The sequence below is a fragment of the Microtus pennsylvanicus genome, chromosome 17 (genome assembly GCF_037038515.1).
Source record: "Microtus pennsylvanicus isolate mMicPen1 chromosome 17, mMicPen1.hap1, whole genome shotgun sequence".
NCBI lineage: Eukaryota > Metazoa > Chordata > Mammalia > Rodentia > Cricetidae > Microtus > Microtus pennsylvanicus.
Window position 1 is genome coordinate 27,588,614 of NC_134595.1, and position 25,939 is coordinate 27,614,552.

General features: G+C 52.1%; 1 protein-coding gene across 1 annotated transcript in view; it reads left to right on the forward strand.

The window, feature by feature from the left end:
- Positions 1-25,939, forward strand: part of Ankmy1 (ankyrin repeat and MYND domain containing 1) — a 42,817-nt gene that overhangs the window by 8,775 nt on the left and 8,103 nt on the right. Inside the window, exons 4-16 of the mRNA XM_075951425.1 lie at positions 3,192-3,664; positions 5,440-5,656; positions 5,977-6,135; positions 6,922-7,382; positions 8,343-8,514; positions 10,391-10,531; positions 11,160-11,300; positions 12,316-12,423; positions 13,278-13,451; positions 14,536-14,649; positions 14,962-15,127; positions 19,555-19,630; positions 20,392-20,552. Coding sequence (XP_075807540.1) covers positions 3,192-3,664; positions 5,440-5,656; positions 5,977-6,135; positions 6,922-7,382; positions 8,343-8,514; positions 10,391-10,531; positions 11,160-11,300; positions 12,316-12,423; positions 13,278-13,451; positions 14,536-14,649; positions 14,962-15,127; positions 19,555-19,630; positions 20,392-20,552 — 2,563 coding nt within the window. The remainder of the gene's footprint in view (positions 1-3,191; positions 3,665-5,439; positions 5,657-5,976; positions 6,136-6,921; positions 7,383-8,342; positions 8,515-10,390; positions 10,532-11,159; positions 11,301-12,315; positions 12,424-13,277; positions 13,452-14,535; positions 14,650-14,961; positions 15,128-19,554; positions 19,631-20,391; positions 20,553-25,939) is intronic.

Consider the following 25,939-nt stretch of genomic DNA (forward strand, 5'->3'; position numbering starts at 1 on the left):
TGCAGCCCATTTGGTATCACAGCTCTCGCAAAGCTCCAAGTATGATCAGCGGCACCACAGAGACCAGATGTCATAGTGTATGTGATCCAGGAGGCGGAATCAGGAGGATCAGAAGGTTAAGCTCATCCCTGGCAACTTAGCTCAAGTCCAGCCTGGGATACATCAGTCCCTGTCTTGAAAAGGAAATAGAATTTTACCCAGATTTTGACTTTTTGTAGTGTTGCTACCGGGAAATTTGACATCACATGTTTAGCTATTGGTTTCTCGCCTGCCTTTGACCAGGCAATTTGGCGTTAGTAGAAGCACATTTAGGGTTAAGTCTGTTGCCTGGTGTGTGCTGTGCTGACCCACTGTCCAGCATTCCCCCACCTCTGGCTTTCATTTGGATTGAGAGGATATTTTTAAAACCAAAAACATCATCTTATTTTGAGACTATTGGTTTATAAGTTTTACACTTTTTATCCTTTTAGGACTCCCCGTACTCCCAACATGACGGGATAAGTTCTTGGTTGAAAAATGTAAGAATGAGTTTAGATTATTTCAACTCCATTTTCCTATTCTGATTTACATGCTAATTTTAGATATTAAAAGCACATATTTTCCAGGGTTTTTTTTTTGGGACAGTGTATCAGGAGATGCATTTTGTTGTTGTTTGTTTGTTTGTTTTTGATGTTTCACGACAGGGGTTCTCCGTGTAGCTCTGGCTGTCCTGTAGCTCTCTTTGTAGATCAGACTGACCTTCAACTCAGAGAACCACCTCCCTCTGCTTCTCCAGTGCTGAGGTTAAAGGTGTGCATCACTACTGTCTGGCACACACACACACACACACACACACACACACACACACACACACTAATTTTTTGTTGTTTTTTTAAACATCACTCTTTACATTTTTAATAAATAAAATCATATTATATGTAGTACTTCCTGTCTGCTTTCTTTTGTTTAGGGCATGACTCTTTTGATATTCATGTGTTTCCGTGTTCACTTAGTTTTATTATAGATGAGTATTTCACTGTGTGGGAATCTCACGGTTTTGATGTTGCTATTGTTTGCTTGCTTGCTTCTTTTTAATTCACCAATAGATACTCTCTTGAGTTCTTCAAATAAATTTTGGTAACGTTGAACTGAGAGGTAGTTGCCAAGAACGGCTGCCTCCCAGTCTTCACATAGACACATGCCTACGCTGATTCTCACCTGGACAATACCTGGGAGTGAGAATGCTGGTTTCAATGGTAAACGTGCAGTCGTTTCTCTAAGAACTCCCCAAACTGCTATGCAAAGTGGTCACGCCATTTCTGCCCTCAGCAAACACTTCAGTGACTCCACGTTCCTGTCCGCACTTGACAGTCTGTCTGTCTTTTAGATGTCAGTATTCTTGTGGGCACGAGGGGACATCTCCTTGTGGTGTGGGTTTGGAGCACCTCCATGGCAGGCGATGCTGATTCTGCCTCACTCTTGTTTGTTATCTGTGTATCTTTTGTGGTGAATTGTCTGTTTATATGTTTAGTTAGTGATATTAATTAGGTTATTTGTGTTACTACAGTTAGGGAGCTCTTTATGCCCTCTCTGCCATATCAGTGATGTGATTTAAAAATATCTCTCAGCACTGGGGTGTCTTTTGAGGAATCACTTTAATGCAATTATGATTCAGCCCTGGGACATGGGAACACTAAACTTTCTTGTGCCAGAGAGCTACACCCTAGCCCTCTTTTTAGCTTTTGTTTGGAGAGAGGGTCTTACCGAGTCACCAAGGCTGACCTTGAGCTCGCTCTGTCATCCAGCTTGGCCTTAGATGTGCAGTCCCCTAGCCTCACACTGGAGTAGCTGAGAACGGAGGTCTGTTCTGTTGTAAGGAGCCGGCTCGTGGGGTTCTGCTGATGTTTGGCCTATCTTTTTTGAGTGGTTTCCTATCAGTGGGGCTGCTGGGTCCTGATCAAGAGCTCCGTGGACTCCACGCATGCATGCGACAGCGTCTTTCCCCCTGGAGTGCCTCTGTCCCTCCGGCCCCTGTCTTGCTTGTCTCCCTAATGCCTCTTCAGCTTGCTCTTCCAGCTGCTACCTAAGCTGAACTTTCCAGATAAGGGTGCTGCCTCCCTGTTGGACCCATCAGGCCCGCAGACCACCTGGCTCCTCACTGTGTCACACCCCTCCTCTGACTTCTGTCTGAGTCTCCCACCCCACCGCTTTGGCCCCTCCCAGGGCCTTCTGGAAATGTGTCTGTCACCCCATGGCACCTTGTAAAGTGAAGCCACCCTCAGACACCACACCCCTCTTTTTCATGATCCTACAGACCTTTACATCGCTCACCTCACACTGCAGCCAGGAAGCCGAGATGAGATTGATTGTTCTGTGGTAGATGAGGGCACAGGTACCATCATTTCTATATTTTAGGCCGTTGACTTTGGTTGACCTTTGACCTCCCAGTGACCTCCAGGCATTCTTGTGGCAAGCTAAGACTTGACCTTGAGCCCCTCGCCAGACCACTGTGCACTGTTTTCTTGTCTGAGATCCTTTCTTCTCTGCAAACCCAAGGCCGGTGGTGATGGAAGCATTTAGAACGGCCTAGAAACTGTACTTCTCCCTTGGGGTCGTAGAAAGCAAAGAGCAATTCCTCTCCTCTTCTACTTTCTGTTCTCTTCCTTCCTCGTCCTCTTCTCCACTCTGGAGTGAATCGGAGTGACAGAAGGGGTGGGGCTGGTTCCTAACAAGCTTCTCTGAAGGACCTTACCTGAGATAAAGACATAATTAGGCTTTGACGTTCCTTGAGCGCCAACATCCCAGGCGGCAGGTTCCCCGTCCTCTAACGTGTAGAAATTTGTAGGTAAAACAGCCTGTCTAGTAGCTAACTTCAAGCCAACAGGAGTCTCTTGGGATTGAACACACGTGTATCTAGCCATCACAGCTTTGGCTTACAGCCCCCTGTCGTGTCCTCATCGGAGAGAGGCCACTCCTAGCCTGGCCCTTTGTCTTCCAACTTGGCCACAGCACCTTCTCCATGTCCTGCATTCTGAGCACCACGGCCTTGCTCTGTCCTAGTGCCCAGCACACGTCATACCTCAGCGTGTGTGTGTTTGTGGTGTGTGTGTGGTGTGGTGTGTGTGTGTGTGGTGAACGAGTACATTTTCTTTTGCTGATTTTTGGAAAACTCGATTGAGTGTCTCTACTGGCCCCCGGGACTTCCCTTGTAGGGACTGTATAAAGAGGACCAACGGTTCGGGCCCGGCATCGAGACCTACCCGGACGGCAGCCAGGATGTTGGACTGTGGTTCCGTGAGCACCTCCTCAAGCTGGGGATAGAGATTCCCGGCAGCTTCTCCTTGCTGAACTACCCAGAATTCTTAGACTTCCTCACAAGCTCCAGGCAGAAAATCAGCCTTTCGGATGAGCAGAAGACGGAGCAGGGTCTTCCCGAGGAGCAGGACCCCTTCTTCTATGAATATAAACGGTTTCTCCTGAACGATGACCTAACGCTGCCTCCTGAGATGCATGTCTATTCGACTGACAACAACCACCTGCCCATGACAGGTTCCCTGCGCAAGGAGCTGGATGATTGCATCTTCTTGAATGAGATCCCTCCGTTCATTGAGGATGAAGAACCCTGGCTTATAACAAATGAGACTCCTTTGTTGGTCAAAATCCAGAAGCAAGCTTACAAGTTCAGGTGACAAGTCTGGTCTTTCTCTCCTTCTTGTCCCCTCATTGAACAGGGATCCCATTTTAGGAAGGGTTCTGATGTTCCGCTTTGCTGGGCTACTGCTAAGGGCCCGAGTACCTCTCAGCATTGCTTATTGGATGAGCATGAGCGCACAGCCTTTGCTTCAGTGACTCAAACGGTCCCTGCTGTGCTCTGAGACCAGATGGGCATCCTGAGGGTAGGGAGCCAGGCAGAGTGGTCAGGCATCTTTGTCTGTGTAGGGGAACAAGGTCTCTAGCCTTGTATTTGCACACTCTCTGAGAGAGGAATGGCCAGGAATGGCTCACACATGTGCAGCTGCTGTAGTCCCGGGCTGGGATCAGAACCCTGAAGGGGATATTATCTAGGATAAACTTTTGAGCAGAATCCTGAGGGTACGTGCGCCTTGGCTTTTGGACCTGCGTACATTCCCTTTTCTGTGAGCCAGAGCTTGGGCACTTGAAGGGCAGATTCCTGTTCGCCACTAGAGGCTCTGTGAGTCAAGACTCTCCACACCAACGTAACAGAAAAGATCGCTATTATTATCATTTGTTAACGACGGGTCTGGCAGAAAGCCAAGGGTGGGATGCGGGGAAGGAATGGGATCTGCAAACTGATTAGACCTCTGGCCTTTGTAAGGAAAGCCATGAAACCTGGCATTGCTCTGCTGTGTCTGAGACGGCACTCTGAGGCCCAAAACCCAGGGGAAGGTCAGCACCCACCCAGGGAAAGCTGTTTACCTTAAAAGTTAAAATACTCAAGTACCTTCTACTATCCTTACGTCCTTAAACAATGCCCTCAGACATCAGTGAATATTTTAGAAAGCATTTGATGGGCACACATGACTCTTTTCCATCATCTACCCATACATCTATTCTTCCTTCCGTCCATCCACCTATACCCCCACTCCACAGACCCAGCAATAAATTAATGCATCCACCCACTCACTCATCCTTTTACCTGAGAAACCACCTTACATCTGTCTATCTGTCTACCCACCCTTCTATTAATTCAATCCACCCATTTATTCCCCCATATCCATCTTCCTCCCCATTCCATCCTTGTATTCAGCATGCACCTTTCCATCTACCCACTTACTATGTCCATCCACACACACATATATATTTACTCCATTCACCTGTCTGTCCATCCATCCACCCACCCACCCGCCATCTATCTACCTACGCCACCCATCCCTTGTGTAACCATCAACTGAACTCATAAACATCAACGACTATCGAGTGAATAAAATTCACGGGTTGTTGATTATGGATGGCATTCTGCGTACCCGGGAAGAGTCAGTGTGGTGTGATGACCTGGGCCATGGGACACTGATATTGTCAACTCCAACAGGAAGCAAATGAGCCGAAGGTGGGATGACTTGGCTCGACTCCAACGGGGGAGCCACGTGTATGTCACCCGCTGCCCACTCAGGGTCCTGCCGTTGAGAGCTTATTCCCCAGCAAAACAGTAGGCAGTCCAAGGAGCCAGTCCTTGCTGGGGCAGCACGTGGCCCGAGTACTTTACCTCTAGGTTGCATGTCTCCCTTACTGGGTATCGTGATTATAACTGGCAGGCAGCCGTTAGGGCTCAGGGTGATAGAGGGGTGATGGATGCGGAGAGAATGGAGAGCCCAGGTGGGAAGGAAGGGGAGTTCTGAGGGCTGGAGGAAGGCAGCCCCCCCCCCTTGGGCTCTTTCTTGTGGACAGTATCGGGTGGTCCAGGTTCTGGCCGGAGACCAATGAAGCCGGTTGTGTTGCCAGGAACAAGAGTGCTCACGCTAGCTGGAACATAGGCGCCATCCTGGAGGGGAAGCGCAGCTCCTTTGGGCCCTGTGGTCCCAAGGAGCACATTTCCAGGGAGATGATCCTGAAGGCGCAGGAAGGGGACTACGACTGGATTTTCGGAATCCTGAGGGACAACCTCGCCTGCGCTGACGTGGCTGACTCCAAGGGCTACACCGTGCTTGCCGCTGCCGCGGTAAGTCCTTTCCCAACGGGAACCCGGGCCTGTGGGCTCCCTTGTGCGGCCCACTCTGATAGTGAGTGTCTGACAGGAGCTGGCCAGTCCTTGCTGCTAAATAAAACCCCACTCACTCAAGTGTGATATTCAAGGCCAAATGGAAGCAGGTCGGGCCTGATCCATTCGTTTCTCCATCCTACACTGGCCCCTTCACCAAGTGTTGCACGCCCTTCTATCGTGCCGCCTTCTGAGGGGCAGCATGGATTCCAGGTGGTCCTCCCCGTGTCCTGCTGGGGGCCAGTTCCCGGATGCACAAGTCTGACTTTGTCGCTCCCTAGGTGCATTCTCACCGCAACATTGTCAACCTCCTCCTGGATTATGGGGCTGATGTAAACAAGCTCTCGGATGAGGGCCTCACCCCCCTCAGCATGTGCTTCCTCCACTACTACCCCAGCAAATCCTTCCAGCCCAATGTTGCCGAGAGGACCCTGCCTCAGGTCAGCCCCCGTCAGCCACCACACCCTCATCATCTGTCGTGCGCGTCCCATTTACCTCCCCATGTGAGAACCAGGCCCGTATAGGGTGAATGGAAAGATAAGTCTAGCGGGGAAGAGGTCAGAAGAGAGAGCCTGGGAACTCCCAAAGGCATCCTGCGCCATGCCACGTGCACCAAGGGGTGTGTGCTCCCTCTGAGCCACATACACAGCAGCCTGGGGTCCTGAGACCTCCCCAGCCACATGCTGGGAAGGGGAAAGAGCCAGGGAATCTGCATGTCTTACACATCCCTGGTGGTTGCGGAAGTCACCCAACTAGGGACTTCTCTTTGAGAATCCAGGCGCCTAAGGAGAGAGGTGGGGAGCAGCACCACGGGGCAGAAACACAGTTTAACCTGGAAAACAAGGGTACAATGAGAACTTCTGAGTGGCGAGAGAGTAGTGAAGTGAACCGTCACTATGGAGTTGTACTTAGCATACAGTACGTAGTACCAGCCCAGCCCCATGTGGACTCAGCGTGAGGGATGAGAATGAGTCATCTTCCCAGCCGTCATCCTTGGCTTGCACAGCAATGCTCATTCTAGGCAGATCATGTACAGGAGTCACAGGTGGTGGTGGAACCCCGAACAGCGGCTGCTCACTTCTAGTTCTGGGTTCTGCTCAGGGTGGTCCCTGCCCCCCCCCCCCAAGGGTATGGAGACTGTGGAAGGAGCCCGGCGCCACACCACCCGGGTTCTCACCAGAGCCAGTTCCTTCCTCTAATGAGACCTTTTTTGGTGCTTGCCATAGGAACCTCCCAAATCCTTGGTCACCCCCAAAATCTCATTCTTGTTTGGAGAGCCAAGTGAGGATTATTTCTACGATATGGGCACGTCCACCTCAGGCGGAGAGGATCTTAAATCATCACCACCCCTCTCAAGCACCTTGGATGATGGAGTCCTGGGAACTGCACAATCCCGGGACTCCTTGAGCTGGAAGAGCAGTGTGGTTCACAAGCGAGACACCCCCTCGGTGAAGAGTGCCAGCAGTGACTTAGAGAAAGAGCCGGAGGACATAATAGAAAGCGTGGACGCCAGCACCCTTCACAGCATCGACACAGACTTCGAGTCTAACATGTGCCTGCGAAACTACTCTATCCACGTGTCGAAGGACATCCTGGAGAAGAGTGCCCAGGCCTACAGTTCCCTGCTGCACGTCCCCTCCCTCTCAGACAAAGGGACCGTGAGGAAGATGGCACAGACCTTGGCTGAGTAAGTCACTGATGCTCTGGGGTGGGGACGGAGGATCGCTGCCAAGGTAAGCCATGTATTCAGTGGGTACCCATCACAGCCCTGTGCCAACCCCAGGCGCTGTTTCTAGAGACTGTGTCCTATTGTCTGGGACTCTGTGATGACTAGTTTTATATCAACCCAACATGAAGCTAGAGTCATTTGGGAAGAGGGGACCTCAACTAAGAAAATGTCCCTTCAGATTGGACAGGGGGCAAGCCCATGGTGCATTTTTTTTATTGATGGGCCCTGGCATTGTGGGCTGTGTCACCCCTGAGCGGGTGATCCTGAGTTGTATAAGAAAGCAGTCTGAGCAAGTTATGAGGATCAAGCCAGTCAGCAGCACCCCTCCATGGCCTCTGTGTCAGCTCCTGCCTCCAGGTTCCTACCTTGCTTGAGTTCCTGCCCTTACTTCTCTCAGTGACGGACTGTTACCTGGAAGTGTAAGATAAAATAAACCCTTCGCTCTCCAAAATACTTTTTGGCATAGTGTTTTATCAGAAGAAACCCTCACTAAGACAGCATCCTTGCAAGGGCACTGTGGTGGGGCTACATTTTCAACACGGGCAGTGTGTGGTGTGTGTATATTTGTGTTCGCTTCACTGTCTGGCCCCCACCCCAGCAGAGTCCAGTCCCCATCTCATGAAGTTAAGTGACCCGTGATGGACCGAATCCCCGTGTGACCACAGCTGAGGTCGACTCAGGTGACCCACACAGGGAGGTCTGATGTTATGCTTCTGAATCTTCTAGGGTGGGGACCAGGCTCTCGGAAGGGCCGACGTTGGGTATTTTCAAGGGAGACTCGATACCAGGGTGCAGTATTTCCATGTGGTCAGTACCCTGCATCTCTTGTGTGGAAGAAGATCCTGTCCAGGTCATAGGTGTGGCGACTATCCTGCACATCCCCTCCATCCTGTGAGACGGTAACTCTGGTACCTACAGGCGTAAAAACTGCTGGCTGACCATCACCTTGCTGCTGCGTAGAGGAGCTGATCCCAACCTATGCCAGGTGCCCATGCAGGCCCTGTTTCTCGCTGTGAAGGCCGGGGATGTGGATGGGGTGAGGCTGTTGCTGGAGAGCGGGGCCCGGACTGATATCCAGTATCCTCCACAGGTAGGTGTCAGGGTTCAGAGGGGCCTCTGAGGCATGATGGATGTCCCCCCACCCCACAGACTCGCAAAAACCCACAGCTCCTTGGGGCCAGCAGTTGGGTTGATCCACCCTGCCTATAAACACTGGTGTGTGAGGCACTGGTCTTCTCGCGGTAGTTCCCTGAGCCATGGCTCCACCATTTTATTAAGGGCACCTCATCTTTGCACACATCAGCACAGAACTTCTGTCATCTCGTGAGAAGTGTGCCCCACTTATGCACTGCTGTGAGAGATTTTGGCTCCTTCTGTAGCTGGTCTTCCTGTTTGGGGGTGTTTGATGTTCCATGGCTTATCCACCCTCCTCGCTTTGCTATCTTGGGGCTCCCCACGAGCTCTCCCCTGTTTGCTAACTGGGGAGCGAGGAGCAGCATGCTTTCTTTTTTTCCCTCTTTTTATCGATTTTTCCTCCCATTTATTCTCTCTGTGTGCCAGCCCTGCCTATTTTCTCTCCTACCTAGTTACTAGTCATTCAGCTCTTTATTAGACCAATCAGGTGTTTTAGGCATGTAAAGTAACACAGCTTCACAGAGTTAAATAAATGCGACAGAGAAGGATGTAACACATCCTGGCATCATTAAGCAAATCGTCTACAGCATAAATATCACATAGTATCACATCTTTATTTTTTGCAAGGTGGGAGCAGGGGGGGGACAGTCACCACAGGGTTTCCCTATAACTTTGGAACCTGTCCTGGAGCTCTGTAGACCAGGCTGGCCTTGAACTCACAGAGACCTGCTTGCCTCTGCCTCCCAAGCGCTGGGATTAAAGGCATGCACCACCACTGCCCGGCATAAAGGTATCACATCTTAAACTAATAGTCTACAACATCTGCTTGCTCGTGGGTCTGGAGCCTTCATGCCTGAGTTAGCAGCTGCAGAAGCGAGTCATAGGTCATGTGCCCTATAGAGCTAATGCTTCCCAGCATTTGAATATTCCCCTGCCTCATCACATCCACCCACTGTGGACTCTCTCTGCTTTCCGGGCTAACCACACCCCGCTTTCAGGGTGTGGTTATTTATTTATTTATTTATTTATTATGTATACAATGTTCTGTCTATGTGTATGCCTGCAGGCCAGACGAGGGCACCAGACCTCATTACAGATGGTTGTGAGCCACCATGTGGTTGCTGGGAGTTGAACTCAGGACCTTTGGAAGACGAAGCAATGTTCTTAACCATTAACTGAGCCATCTCTCCAGCCCTCCAGGCACTTTTATTCAGGGACACCTTCCTATTTGAGTGAGATCGCACTGAGGGGAACTAGACTGGGGACAAGCGGAACATGTCTTCCTGACTTCTCTGTCTGGGTCCTCTCAGTTGCTGGCATTCAATCTGAGAGCAGGGTCCCCACCCTCCATGGCCATTAGCTGTTGGAGGTCAGAGACCATCTACCAGGGACCAACTTCAGACAATGGAGAGAGGGACACCATGGGGAGAGTCAGAAGGCTGTCAGATGGTGTTGTCTGAACCAGATCCTGGCAGGGACACGGAGGCGGCACTCTTAGAAGATAGTGTCAGACAGACGGCCTAAAACCATCTGGGTTCAAGCCAGTTGATTTTCAAGCATTCAGAGCTGTAACCCTGGATGCTTGTGACTCACATGGCATGTGGAGAGCATCCAGCTCATCCACTGTCCGTGGGCATTTGTTGATATCCGCCCTCCTGGGCCTCCGTGTCCTACGCCCAGGGGCCTGGTGAGGAGATGGTGTTGTGGAAACTTGAAACGGTTGCAGAAAGGTATGCATCCTCTCCTCTGCTCAGGTAGCAAGGACCCTGACAAACCCCAAACCAGGGCCTCACCTGCCTGGCTGCAGACTGGGTTTCACCCTTCCTCCGCAGCTGCAGTCTCTGACCCCGCTCCACATCGCAGCCTCGCTTCCTGGGGAGGAGGGCGTCAAGATCACGGAGCTGCTGCTTCACGCCGTCACTGATGTGGATGCCAAGGCGGCTGACCAAGACGACATCTACAAAGCTGGCAAGGTGTGGTTCTGTTTGGATCGGCAGCTTTGCCTGCTCACAAAGAGACCCGCATGCGTGCTCTGATCGCTGTGCTCCTGACCACGGCCCCTCCTACTGTGGGCAGGTCAGATGAGTCAGCACCCAACAGTGGCCATGGGAAGAAGCAAGCTTGACACGCTTGGGAGACTCCGGGCAAAAATAATTGACTAAAGGGCTGGCGATGTCGCCAGGCATGGTGGCACATGCCTCTAATTCCCAGTACTCAAAAGGCAGAGGTGGGCAGATCTTTGTGAGTTCCAGCACAGTCTAGTCTACATAGTAAATTCATAGGGAGAGACCCTGTCTCAGCAAGTGGGGGCGGAGAGTCTGGGGCTGGAGCTCAATTGGTAGCCCGGTTTCCTCGGTATCACATAGCAACGAAACAAAGACACCATCACCACCACCACCACAACAAAAACAGGCTTGGTGGTGCATGCCTGTGGGTCCAACCCTCCAGAGGGTGTTCTGAGTGCTGTGGGAGTCACGTGGCTCTGGGAGGATTCAGAGGAGGTGTGCCGAAGGCTCTGTGGGAAGATACTCCACACCTACAGTCTGCCAGCAGGCACTCCTGGACACATAGGATCTCTCTCAAGCCTTGTGTTTACCGCAGAATGACCTCCTGCCCTCAAGCCTGAAGCTCAACAATGAGCCAGGCCCACCCACAAGCTACTACACTGTGCACTCCTTAGTCCCGGAGGAGGGTGGGCGCACGGCTCTGCACGTGGCCTGTGAGCGAGAGGACAACAAGAAGGTGAGCAGCCATGGAGCCCTGCCGTGGGGTTGGCTGGCTTCTCAGAGTGTGGAGTGTGATGGTCGGGGCAAGGAAGGAACTGAGCCCTGAGCCCCAAGGGGTGCTGTGTGAGGGATGTTAGGCCAGGCAAGAGCTGTGTTCAAATGTGGCATGTATGTGTCTATAAGCTTTCACCTCTAAGTTGGTGTGTGTATGTTCATGTATCTACACATGTGGGTATTAGTGTGTGCACATTCTCTCTAGAACCCCAGAGGGCAGCTGTGAACTCTGGGAACAGGGGCAGGGAGATTCCAAGAAGACAGGCTGACCCAGGCTCCGGCCAGTGTGAGGCATCGGCCTGAACAAACAATTTTCCCCTCGTGTGTATTTCAGAATGAAAAGTCCTGGGAAAGTAGGAGGCACTAACGTGGTACTATCATTAGGTAGTGGAGACGTCAGTGGCGTGGGCGAGGAGTTCAGAGTCCATAGTTGAGGGATTCGAAGCTGCGGTAGTCAAGCTATTACACCTCCCTTATCTGGTGAAGATGGAGAAGCTTTCCCAAGAGCCACTCCACATATTTCTGGCATGTCATTGGCCAGTCACTAAGGCGTCAGGGAAACAGGCTGGGGAAGGAGACTGGTCCCCAGCTCCTAGGGTTTGTCACATTATGAGGGTATAGTGTCAGCAAAGTGTATAGAACAGCTAGAGAGAAGCCCCTGCGGTAGGGGAAATAGAGGGACCACTGTGTAACCGACAGTACTGGGGAGAGGCTCCCACGTGAGCCCAGGTAAAGGAACTTCCCTCCATCATCCCAGTGCCTTTCCTCTTTCCTTCCTGTAAATGAATGCTTGGAGTCTGTCTGAGCATCCTCCATCTCCCCTGCCCCATGTCCCTGTTCGGAGTTTTTGCTTAGGTGGTGCTGGTGCAAGGAGCCAGCAGTCGAGTGACTGGCTTGACTTTAAAGGTGGCGATAGTGTTATTGATGGTGTGTAGGGGAGCCTCTGATTTCAGGTGCTTCTGCCTTTCTTCCCACAGTGTGCCAGGGACATAGTCCGGCTCCTTCTCTCACACAGAGCGAATCCAAACATGCTGTGGAGCGGCCACTCCCCGCTTTCCCTGTCCATTGCCAGCGGGAATGACCTGGTGAGCCTCTCGGCACCCATGGGCCTGACTCCTGCACACCTGTCCACCCAGTGCCTGTCTTGTGTATGTGGTGTTCATGTGCCCAGCTCCTGTGTACATGTGCACCAGGCAATTGTGCTTTTCCTGCCACCATTGACCCCTTTCCTCCAATCAGCCACTGGGTTTGCTGTGTCATTTTCCACTTCTCCGTCTACTGGTTGGTTCATCTACCCAATCTCCAACTTACTAACCCATCCAGCCACCTACCTGCCAATCTAACCACATAGCTACTCAGCCTTTTCCTTACCTACCCAGATGTCCGTCTACCTATCCACCTACTTGTTCATCCACCCTCCCCCCGCCTACACAACCTCTCGCCCATCCTTCCTTTCATTTAACTTTTGCTTACTGAGCACCTTCAATGGGAAGGAAGGAACCACTATGAGTAGTAGGTTTTGAATAGAGCCTCTGCTTTGAGGATCCCCTGACACACATCAGAGCTGGGAGAATCAGGCCCTACACCAGCATGCAGCACAGTTTTAGATATTGATGAGTATCGTGGAAGAAAAAGGAGAGGTGGGGAGGAACAGGCAAAGGGCCGGGACAGGATGGCGCTCCTGGCCAGTGGTACGTACCTGCCCGAGAGCCACGCTCTTTCCTGGGCTAGAAAGTGAGACATGAGCAGGACCCATCAGAGCAGCTGCCTTGGAGCAGCACCAAGAGAGTGTCATTCATAACCAAGGCCCTGGGTAGAACTGCAACTCCTCCCCAAGGAGCTTCACCATGATCCTTCCCACCCATTATGTTCCCTGTGGGTGGGACCTGTGGATCGTACCCAGGGTTATGGTTGCTGAGGAGTCTGTCTGTGTGTCCAGGTTGTGAAGGAGCTCCTGTCCCAGGGAGCTGACCCCAACTTGCCTCTGACCAAAGGCTTGGGCACTGCCCTATGTGTTGTATGTGACCTGGCCTACGAGCAACAGAGGAGTACCGAGAACAAGATTGCCCTGGTGAGGGGAAGCAGGGGAGGATGCAGGGGACGAGGTAGGATGGTGAGTACTGCCTGGGGTCAGGGTGGGATAATCTGCGTCATCTTTAAGATCACGTCTTGGTTAAAATAGAATAAAGGACCCAGCATCCTGCAGCCAGCACCCACCTCCCACGGTGCTTGGAAAATGAGATGGTGTTAATCTGTTGACAGTGTCTGGACCTGGCAGGTCCGCTTCTGCATTGTGGGCTTCTTGGAACCCAGGGTTTGTGACCTGTGTGAATGAAATATGCTAAGAAAGTGTAGACATTTGTATCTTTCCAGAATGCCTGAATGTATTTATTTAGGTGTTTTTTGGTGTGTGTGTGTGTGGTGGTGGGGTCCTTGTTCTGTAGCCTCTCCCAGTTTCAAATCTGTAATCTTTTGTCTCAGCCTCCTAAAGGCTGGAATTACAGCTGTCCACCACCACACCCAGCTGGGGTTTATTGAATAACAGCCACACCTAGTCCACACCTAATCCACATCCTCCTGATTCCACTGGTCAGCCAACTGCAGCCATCACCTTTCTTTTATCGTATTCCAGTCTTGGTTGTGAACTCTGACAACTCTGAGGTCATGCATTGAACTGCACATAATAACATGCACAGGCTAAGGCGTGGTTCAGAAACAGGTGACATGGAGGTGTTGTCCCCCCCCCGCCCCCCGTGTGCTGACAGAGGGCGCTTCTGACTTACGTAAGCTGGACACAGCTTTTGAAGGCTGATTGATGCTCCACTGTATGTCCTTGCCACGATGTCACTGTGACCATGGATGCAGTCAGGGAGGGCTCTCTTCCAGGGAGTGGCATCTTAGGATGAGGCTAGGTCAATCTTGTCTATCGCATTTGTCTCCGACTTCCTCACACATGGGGCATGGCTACCCTGTAGAAAGCAGGGGACAATGATCCTTCTGGGCAGCTGTGCTCTCTGGCTGGGCGGTGCCCTTTGGCTGTCTTTCCGCTGTTCAGTGAGTAGTGCTCACAGGACCCGAGAGCCATGCCCATCGTGACGTGGTCACGCGTGGAACTGCCCTGCACAGTCCAGTGTTGCACGTGGCTTCTGCCACCCTTCCAGTAGCCCTGTGTACTTAACAGATTCTGCGTTTTCCAGATTGACCGGCTGATCAGCTACGGGGCAGATATACTGAAACCTGTGATACTTGTGCAAGGTGACAAGACGGCAGTGGGGACAGCTGTGGACTATGGCTACTTCAAATTCTACCAGGTGTGGCTTCGTTTCCTGAGCACGACCCCTCTGAGACTTGGCTTCTCTTGGGCAAATCTAGGAGTCCACAGCCAAGGCTGGTCTTCCGGGGAAGACGACCTCATGATGATAAGCAGGTGCTTTGGGCACTTGTGGGCAAGTGGCCCTCTGTGTCCTTGGTCACATTAACCGGGGATGGAAGAGGTGGCCTGCTCACTCAGTTACTCTGCAGTCTGGGCTGGAGGTGGCCTGCAGTTTTTGGTGAGCCTTGAGTGTTCTTGGCTGGCAAGTGACAGCCCCAAGGACCCATAGTGACCCTGTGCTCTGTCGTAGGACCGGAAGATCGCCCACTGTCCCTTCCATGCTCTGATGCCAGCAGAGCGGGAGATATTCATGGCCCGGAAAAGGCTGCTAGAATATATGGGCTTGCAGTTGCGGCGTGCCGTCCTTGGCAAAGAGAATCAGATGGACGTAAAGGCGCTGTACCTGAGCAAACGGGGTAGGTGAGGCTCGTCAGGGTGCACGGCCTAGCTCTGCTCTTGCCCCCAGCGCCCTCATTCTTCAGGCCTCTATCCGCTCCCCCACATCCTTTCCACACCTCCCCCACTGACGATGTCCCTGATGGTTTCACTCTCAGTCAAGTCAAACTGCAGCCTGCCCTGTTCCAACCTTCTCACGCACGGCTACACGTCCGCTACTCGTCCCCAACACCCGATTACCCACCGTGCACATAATCTTCATGCCCACAGATGCTTTCACTCACATTGTCCCCAAAGCACACCTATCCACCCACATGAAACTCCCACACACGGACCACTGCCTCCACCACACACCCTACATCCATACACACAAATACCTGCTTCAAAAACATGTTGGGTCCACGTATCTCTGCACATATACCAACCTGTACACCCTCCTGATGGCTACAGCTTCGGCCACAGTTAAATATAATCCACTCTTTCCCCTACAGAGTAGCCCACCCCTACCACACGACCATATCTGCCACATACATGCACACCTACCCACCTGCACACTCACACCCCAATATCCTGAACACCCCCTACACCCACTCATCTTCCCTATCTCCCATGCTCACATCCATCTATCCCTGTTCTCCACAAATAGGTCTCAGCTACACACCCACGCTTACACGCAGCCATCTACACACCCACGCTTACACACAACCATCTACACACCCAAACTTACACACCGAACTACCGCCCTCCCTTATATACACACAACTAGCTCCCCCCCACACACACAATACTTACAGTCCCACCCATAAACCTGCTAGCACATTTGTGGCCAGAACCTAATTATTGTCCACGTACACACACACACACACACACACACACACACACACACACACACATACACAGCCACCAACTATTCCTGTACCCTTGCCCCTGCCCACGCTACTAACTTGTCCTGACACAAACAGCTGTCCCATGTGGACATAGATGAAGAATGAGGAGTTCGGGCCGGTGTGACTGGAAGGTGATGCCTGTATTTGTATGCAGACTCTACTGTGGGGGCACAGGCTGTGCCTTTGCTATGTATCACTGAGAATTCTGGGCCTCTGATCTCTCACAGCCACTCCTAGGTGGGGGACTGGCTGAGGGAAGCTGGCTGAGAAGACCTGACCAGACATCCTCTCCTTTCCCTCACTGAGTAGATCCCGAAGTAGGGATATCACCCACGGAGAGGCTTGCCATCCCCCACTGTTTCCAGAGCCTTGGCACTGTGCTGTAAAGCAGTAAGCTTTGACAGAGAAAGGGACTCATTTTCAATAGCGCATGGACCAGTTCAGGCCGGATGGTGAAATGCACCTGTCAGGGAGTTGGTCCACTGGTACCACGGGCTGAATTGCAGGACGACTTACCACTAGAAAGATCCAGGAGAAATGAGGGTAGAGGAGCAGTCCAGAGTTTAGAACAAGCTCAGGCACTGGCCTTGGAGATTTGCCCCTGAAATAGACACAAAGTGACTGATTCACTCCAAGGGGTCACTTATGTTCCGGGAACACTTCTGAAACCAGTGGAGTAACCAGCCCAGCACTGGTGGAGCTGATATCTAGGTGGGCATGGACAGAGACAGAGAGGGTGGCTGGGGCCATGCCCGAGGCTACACTTCATGCTATGGGATGGGGACACTTCACAACCCAGATAACCACCAAACAAGTGAACAGCTGCAAGCCTGGGCTGGGTGTGGGATTAGGACCCAGCACAACACAACAAGATGCATGCAAAGAAAGAGTCTGACCCATGTGCTAGCATGAACCACAGACACTCCTGGCGAGGGCCCAGATGTCAGATTTAACAGCAAGCAACCAACACCCATCTGGGCCTGTCCTTGCAGCCAGCCCTGATTGGCTGTGTCGGTCTTTTGAGCAAGATCTGCCAGGAGGAAGCACTGTTGGAAGCCAGAGACAACCAATCAGCAATTCAAAGAATTCAACAGCCTGGTGTGGTCAGGGAAGAGCCCTGCTCAAGCTACCGTCATCCTGTGGCGACCATGGAATGCCCAAGGCTGCACCTTCCAAGGAGCAGCGTAGTACTGGGAGCAGGGGAGAAGAGATCCGTCGGTTACTGTCCTCATTGCTGTGATGAAACCCTGAAGAGAGCTACTTCAAGGAGGAAGAAATTAATTTGACTCATAGTTTAAAAAGGGACTATAATCCATCATGGTGGGAAGGCATGGCGACAGGAGCTGGGAAGCAGCTGTTCATGTGGCACCTGCAGTCAGGAAGTAGAGAGAGGTTCCAAGTTGCTTTCTCCTCTTTACTCATTCACGGCCCACAGCCTAGGGGCTGGACCCCGCCCACATCAAGGGTGGTCTTCCTGTGTCAGCTAAACCTGTCTGCTATCTCTGGCAATTCTAAATTCTGCTGCTTGCCTGTCAAGAGGAGGGATCGCTAGTCCAGTCATTGTCAACTTGGCTTGTAAACACATCACCCTTAGTTTTACTTTTATTTCCTTTAGGTTTTGTGTGTGTGTGTGTGTGGCTGGTGAATGTGTGCTTTGACACACACGTGGTGGCCAAGACAACATGTAAGCATCAAGAATCATTCCTCTCCTTTTATCACGTGGGTAGCGGAGATTGAACTCCGGTGGTCAGGTATGGTGGAAAGTGCTGTCCGCCTGTTGAGCCCTCTCTCCAGTCCACACACCACCTTGAAATAATAGTGTTCTACTGGCTTTCCTAGGGCCTCATTCTCATCTCATAGCGCATGGGGTGAACCTCCCCATTCTAAAAGAGAGGACCAAAGATAGTGTGGTGATGTGGATGACAGTGGCCCCCATAGGCTCATGAGTTTGAATGTTCGGCCCTCAGTTGGTGAAATCACTTGGGAAGGATTAGGGGGTGTGGCCTGGTTGGAGGAGATGTGGCACTGGGGCAGGCTTTGCCGTTTTCAAAAGTCTGTGCCGTTCCCAGTTAGCTCTGTCTCAGGTTTGTGGACCGAGATGTAAGCTCTCAGTGACTGCTTCAGCAGCCGCGCCCGCCTGCCTGATGCTATGCTCTCTGCCATGATGGTCACAGACTCTAGCTCTCTAAAACGGAGTCCCAAATAAATTCTTCTGTAGCTTCTCCTGGCCACAGTGTCCGATCACAGCAATATAAAAGTAACCAAGGCAGACAGCAAGAGAAGATCGGTGTAAAGCAAGACCAAATCTCAACAAGGCAAACACCAAAGCCTACAGCTCCATTTCTGCACATCTGGAGATTTTCTTGAACTATATGGACTCCCAAAAGCTTTGGCTAGCCCCACCTTAGGTTCTACTGCATCTCACATCATCTCTCTCATGCTAGCTCTGTTCTCCTCACTAAACTTGCTGCTCTCTCTCACTGCTGACCCAAATAAGAACAGTGAACAGTGACCGTGCCACAGTCCGAGTCCCATGCTGTCATCTGCTAAAGAAATTTCTACATTAGGGATTCAGCCTTCCCCACACTCTGAAGACATGGGTCGAATGGAGGTGGGTTCTTTGCCAGAGTATATCCTGAATAAACTCCAGTCCAAGTCTCAAGGGAGTCCCGATCTTCTCAGAAACTTCACGAGCTGAGCCCCCACTGCCTGTGGTTCTTTATTCCTTTAGCCGTTCTTGTTTTCTAAACTCCCCCCAGAAAGACCCGCTGAGCTCCGTTTGCAGCAGTCTAGGGCTGATCTATCCCTCCGCTCCAGACTCTTCCACATTCCTCCCACACATCAGTTCCTCCACAGGACCAGATCCATCACAACAACAGCCTCAGCCCCTGGCACTGTTTTCTGGATTAGTTACTTTCCTAGTTACCATGGCAAAGCACCCTACACATGCCACTTAAGGGAGAAAACATTCATTTTGGTTTACAGTTCAAGAGGGAAGTGGTGCTGACAGAAGCAGGAAGTGGCTGGTCACCTTACGTCCTCAGTCCAGTAGTGGAGAGAGATGAACGCTGGTCTCGGCTCATGTCTCCTTTTTATTTAGTCTGGGCCCCCGTCTATATTGAGGATTGGTTGAGCCATGTTGGTTGAGCCTGTCTGGAAATGCCCTCTCCGACCTGCTCAGAGGTTTGTCTCCTTGGTGATTTTAAATCACCAAACTGACAAGCTTGGCCACCACTGTGGACTCTACCAATTCAGGTTTCTGAGCAAGTGACAACTGGCCTCCGAGAACAAGCAGGGAAAAAAACCAGGACTTCAGAGACAGATGGGAGGTCATCAGGGCGACTCCTTCAGAGTCTGCGCACTGGGCAAGGCTGCCTGGTAGCCTTTAGGGGTGTAGCAAGGCAGATCTTGAATGGAAGTGGAAGGCAACAGTAGGACCTAGGCAGGGGCTGCAGGTAGGTAAGCCCTTTGAGGCACAGGTGGTGGCCGCGGATGAGGACCCCTCCCCCCAGCTGCTGCGCTCCCCTGCCCACGGGGTGCTAACTCAGCTCTCTCCACAGCGGAGCTATCCCCCAGCCACCGGATGAAGAAGAGAAGCTCCAGCGTGCCTAAGTCCTCAGCCACAGAGAAGCAGCAGTGAGTGGGTCCCTGGGGGTCACCTTGTCTCTCTGTCCTGAGCAGCAGCACCTTGGCCAGGCAGCCCGGCATGGAGGCACAGGCTCCGGCTGGAATGAGGCTAACAGATGGGGTCTCAGGGCACACTTAGTGAATTGGGTTGTCTGGGGATGGGACATCCTCAGGGAGGTGGAGGGTGGCCACCTCCCGCGGCAGAGCACAACCCAGCTCAACCACTGTTTTTCCGGGAAGTCCCATCATCCTCTTGCAGGGTGTTTTCTGTGGCAGACTCTGTAGTCACCTGTGCTGTGTGCCTTCTGGGGGAGGGCCCATACATATTCGTGGGAACATCTGCACCATCAATCCGGAGGGACAGGGCAGAGGTAGAGAGGGCGGTGGGGAGCATCTCCTCTGGAAACGGAGGTTGGTGTTGAGTCTTACCCCACACACGAGCTCTGAGGTCTGCCCTCATGAAGCTGACTCATTGCAGCCATGCTACTCACGACCCCTTTCTCTGTGCTGGTAAGCTGCCATCCAGCCGCCATGTTGGATGCGCAGACTTCGCCTGAGCAGCCTTTATGGCAGAACCTGTGGTGGGCCCAAAGGCTCCGTGTGTATTTATTAACTGTTGAGAATAACCCTGTGGAGACCATTGTGGGTGGGGACATCAGAGCTTCTGTTCATATGTGGTAGCTGCTCTGCCCGGTGGGATGTGTGGCCATGACTGTAGACCTTAGGAGCTTAGGTGTGGGCACAAACCTGACCTTGGGATTCTGTCACAGCCTTGCCTTTTACAAGTTTTGCTACCAGTGTGGTCGCTCCATTGGGGTCCGCCTCACACCCTGTCCCCGCTGCTATGGGATCCTGACCTGCAGCAAGTACTGCAAGACCAAGGCCTGGGCTGACTTCCATAAAAAGGACTGCAATGGCATCATGATCTTGAGTAGGTTGGGTGCCATGTTGGGATGGGATGGTGAGGGAGGGGCCTTCTACTGCCTCCCAGGACAAAGATGTAGGCCTGGGGAGTGGGTGGGGGAGAGAATCGCCATCTCCTTTGGAAGCTCTTTCTTGCTGTTTTCCTGAAATTTACAGCCCGGACTGAATGTGTGTGTGTGTGTGTGTGTGTGTGTGTGTGTGTGTGTGTTTGTGTGTGTGTGTTGAGGGGTGGAAAGGGAGGATAGCGCAGGGCTCTTCACCTGTGGTGATGTCTCTATGTATGGCCACTACCTGAAAAGTGGTCATGTAACTTCCTTGCGGAGCTGAGATATGGGGGCCAGGCGATTTGCTGTCACCGGGCATCCACTAGTCACATGCAGCACAAGATGGTGCTCACCATAGGGGCTGCTTTTAAAGTGTCCACTTAACAGGCCCCCTTAGAATTTCTAGTAATGTGGGTTCCAACAGGTGTCTGCTTCTATGAATGGCATCCTTGATCCTTTCCCCTGGCTCTGTCCTCCCCTCCATCCTCCCCCCCCCCCCGACTCTATGCCCTTCCCCTCCATCCTCTTCTCCCTGACTCTACTAAAGCAGTGAATGGGGGTCTGGCTATATTCTAATACTGGCATTTTAAGGGACATTATCCACTGTCCTGGACTTGGCACCTGCCAAGTGGCTGGGCTACTCCTCTATAAAACCATATGTGGGATTTACCTAGAATTTGGTAATAGCTTTTGCCTTGCAGATCTTGCAGGCAGTTGTCTTTGAAGGGTGACCATAGCCAGCCCTTCCTATTGTTGCAGGCAGCACTTACAAGCACTTACTGGGCAAAGCATAGAGAAGTTGATTGCAGGCCATAGCTGAGTGAGGTAGGGGGCTCACGGGTAACCCGTAGAGAGGGGGCGGCTCAAGGAGAGAAACATTTTGGTCTAGGAAGCAAGGCATAATGGTCACTGCTCCAGGGCCTGGCCTCCTTAGGGACACTCCAGATTCATCTAGCCCTTGAGTCTCTTGCTCAGGCCCAACAGTTGGCTCTCCATACCCCTCCCTGTGCCTCCTGTTATCCATCCAGTGCCCCATTTGGACCACTCGACTTGGAAGGTGACAGAATCCTCATGAGGGGACAGTGCTTGGTGCTGAGCCTGGGGAGGAGCCCAGGGTTGCACCCTGTGGTGGCCTCGTGCAAGAAGTGTGTGTGCTACTGGAGCTGCATGTCACAACAGTCTTTGTCCTCAGGACCCAGCAATAAAGTAACCTATGGTATATTCTCAAGTCTGTGTCCTGGGCCAAGTCTCAGAATCCCTGTCCATGCCGGTTATGACTACCCTGATAGTCTCTCATAAGGCCTGTGCTGTGCAGATCAGGGGTAAAGACTCTGCTGGAGAGCTGACTGCAAGACAGTGACAGCTCCTGGCTCATGCTGGCACTGGCTCTCCCAGTTGGAGGCATCCCCCCCCCCCCCGGTCCCAAAGAACCGTTCTCTGCTGTCTAGGTCCCTTCCAGGGACTCCAACTCCCTATGGGGTCCAGGGTACTCTCCTGGTGCGTTAGTTGCATGTCTGCCATTTGCTTAGCTTGTCAAGCAGCCACAGTGGAAGTCACAGGGACTGATGAGGGTAGAAGGACAGGACTAGAGCAAGGCAGTGTGGCCAAGGCTGGCAAGTCTGCCCCGGAGAACCAGTTCCACTTTCAGGGTGACAAAGAGGTCAGGCAGGCGGGGAGGACTGTAGCCACGTGCATGAAGGTAGACAGGCCTAGGGGTGCCTGGGGGAGGAAGTGGGGCAGAGAGCACAGGACTGGAGAAGAGGTGGAAAGGGAGCTACAGATCCTGAGAGGACTGGGGAAAACACCGGCTGGGCAGCCGGTCTCTGGTGCCTGGGTTTTGAATTCTACTCTAAGGGGGAGGTTCATAGGGGTGGCAGGTAAGGCTTACATATGTAGGTGGGGAGGACCATAGCCAGAGGAACAAGTTGTTCCTTTGAGGAACTCAGCCACAAATAGCTTTCCAAGAGGGACTCCTGACAGGCAGGGACTGGAGCTTTGTCCCCTAGCACTGATAGGTTATTGCCATGGGTGACCCAGCTCCTTGTTCTAGAGTGGGCCTTCCCGGTTGGGGTGCTGGTGCCCATGTCTGCAGCGGGTGTGCATGAGCATCCCACTTCCAGTCCATTAGCAAGGAAGGAGCTTCCACGCTACTTATGGAAAGCAAGAGCAAGCAAATGCAAATGACAGTTACCCTGATACCAGCAAGGGTCTCCAGACATGCAGGGATACAGGGACTAACCAGGGACACACACACATGCATACCTAAAAGTAAGGGCATTCCTCTGTTCCAAACAAGGCCATGCACACCTTTTATTTGTATTTTTTCTACAACATTTTCTCCAAGTGAAAGCCCCACCATGTTTTACCTAAAATATGTGCTAATTGTTTTCATTTTATCTTGAATGAATGCTTTGCCTGCATGAATTTGTGTATATAAATGCCTGGCTGATGACTGCGGAGGCCAGAAGAGGGCACTCAGTCTCCTAGAACTGGCGTTGCAGATGGTTGTGGGCTACCATGTGGCTGCTGGGTGTTGAATCTGGGTCCTGCTGAGCCAATTTTCCAGCCACCCCTAATTGTTTTAAAGGAGATACCAGTGACAACCATATTAATCTTAGGGCCCATTCTGAACACTTTGGGGAATATATTTAATCTGTGGCTGCACACAGCCCTCCAAGATGCCATGCACACATGCGCGCGCACACCCACACCTCTCAAGTTCTGCCTTGAACAGTATGACGGTTACTGTGGCCTAAAGCTTACTTTCTAGTGCACTTGTTCCACAATTTCTCAATTAGTCGTGGAGGCTGGCTGGAGTGACAGATTGTAACTCAGGCCATTTTGTCCTTCAGTCTGCACACATGCACACACTCATTGGGGTTTTATCCCTTCCATTGGTTTCCAGGAAGCTTCCCTATGTTCTGAAGTGTGCTCTCGGAGGTTATGTCGGTCTAAGAGAGGTGGGTGCCCCAGACTGACCGTGTGTGACATCTGTCCGTGTTGGTGTGAAATTTATGTTCTTTCATCTTCTTCCTCACACCTCTGGTGTGGAGAACTCGGTGGCATGGGGACTCCTTTTTCTGCCTCACCTGTAAAGTGGCTTCTTGCAGCCTGAGCTGTACCACATGAAAGTTCTCAGATCTCTCCATCTCCGAGGCTGAGGGAGCTGTTGGCTGATGAGGCTGTAGACAGGGGTGACTTATTTCTGCTGTCCATAGCTATTTTACTATGTCACCAATTGACCTGTGGTTTCATTGTCAGCCTGGAACTGAAAGGTCCTGCGTCTTCCCTAAGACGGCCCATGGTGACTGGCAGTCATGTCTCTCCCTGTGAACTGTAGGAGACTCCTAAGCCTGTGGCCTCAACCTGCAGGGTTGTGACACCTTTTCTTGTCTGCTGGACAAACCAACCCACTCACATCTCCCTGAAGCCCTTTTAGATATGATTGCAGATTTGGTTGTCGAGCTCAGTTATCTTGCTGGAAGTTGGCTGGTTTCGTGAGAGACAGTGGGGAACCTGGAAGTACTGAGACCTCGGGGTTCAATGTGAGGCTGCACTTCCGTCGTTTTCTTTGCACGGGATTCGTTGATGGCTCCTCTCTGGAGCATCTTACCTGTAGAAGTCAACTTATCCCTGCCCTCAAAAGCAAAGCCCAGTGGAGCCCTGTCCCTCCCATCCTGATTATCCTGCACAATGTTCCTGGCTTCTCTGTCCCCTCCTGACCTTACTGCTCTGGGGTCTCCCTACCACTGCAGCAATGCCTATCTTTAGCCCCCCCCCCAGACTTGCTGGCCCCTTGTGGCTCCCTGCTGTGTCCACCTCCCCTGGGTGGCTTTTGCTGGGTCCTCTGTGCCTTTCCTGCTAGTCACAGGCTCAGAGATGCATTGCCTCTTCTGGATCAACTCTGTTGTGAGCCGGCACCTTTTAAGTCATGAGACATGGTGGCCTGGTCCCTGTGCCTCAGGCTCCCACATTCCAGCTACATGTCTGTATATTGGTGGAAAGAAGGATCGAGTGAGAGGGGGTAGGTAGGGCAATGCATACAGGGATGGGGTCGCTCATTAAGCCAGGAGGAGTCTTTTGGCCCTGGGCATATGGTCTAGAAAAGCTCCTCTATTTTTTTTTTCCAAGAGAGAGAGGTTACTCTGTGAAACAGTCCTGGCTGTCCTGGAACTCGAGAAAAGCCCCTTTTAGCAGGGAACTTTGTTTCTGAGAAGAAGAAGAAGAAGAAGTGAGATACTAGAGGAGGGCTGGAGCTGGAAATCCAGGAGGGAATTGTATCTATGCTCTTCCCAGGAGCAGCCCCTCTCCGTCTTCTTAGAGCCTTGGCAATTCCTGCGGAGCAGTTATCTTTCTCACGGAGCCAGCTGGCTTGTACTCCAGAGCAGTCGGAGGCCTGAACTATCAAGCCAGGGAGCGGAGGAAAAGGGAAGAAATTCTAAAGTGGTCATGTCCCATGCCACTGATGCTTCTGCCTGCAGGGAAGAGAGGTGATACTCAAAGCTGGTATTCATAGCAGAATCTCTTTCCTCCTCACCCTCAGTAGGGTTGCTGGCCCTAGTGCTGTTTGTGGCTATCGTGGGTATTCTGGGGCAGGTGGTGTGGGGTAAGAGCCGCGGGGTCACTGGGAACACGGAGGGAAGAAATAGGAGAGGTCCGCACATGGCCATATGGAGGGCGGGGCCTCCTCTACCATATACCTGCTGTCTACCAGAACCTCAACCAGCCCACTCTAGGGGAAAGCCCAAGCACTTGTCCCAGCATCTCAAAATTCATCTTGTGGCTCCTGCCACCAGAACCTTTTCTATCTCAGGGACCTCCTGCATAGTATCGAGACCACTGGGTAAGCCTTCTGCGCTGTCCTATGGCAGGGGTGGGACAGTAGGGGAAGGAGATACCTCAAACCCCAACAGCTGCTTTGTTTTCTCTCTGACACTCTCTATCTACTTATGCCCTGGCTGCTCAGCTGCCAAGCCTCCACCTTGAATCTAACTTCCGTCCCTGTTGGGAGATGCGCTCCTTCTCTTGTTCTGGCGTTGGCATCTCCCAAAAGTAACCCCCTCAGGCAGGCAGCCCATAAGGAAATCACAGCTGCCCTGGACCTGCACATCCTGGGGGACCCCAGTAGGCTTAGGATTCAGTTTAGAGTCCAGCCTGCTTACAGAGGACACGTGCCTCCATCGGGTGCCCCGAAGTCAGGGAAGCTGTCGAGGAGTCCACTGGCAGAGTGGAGCTGAATCTCTGCCTCCGAGCTGTCCTGATGGTTGCCAGGTGCAGCTGGGAACTTGAATGTGGAAAGGACACAGCGCATGTCTGAGTGGTTGCCACTCTGCCGCAGCCCGTGTGCTCC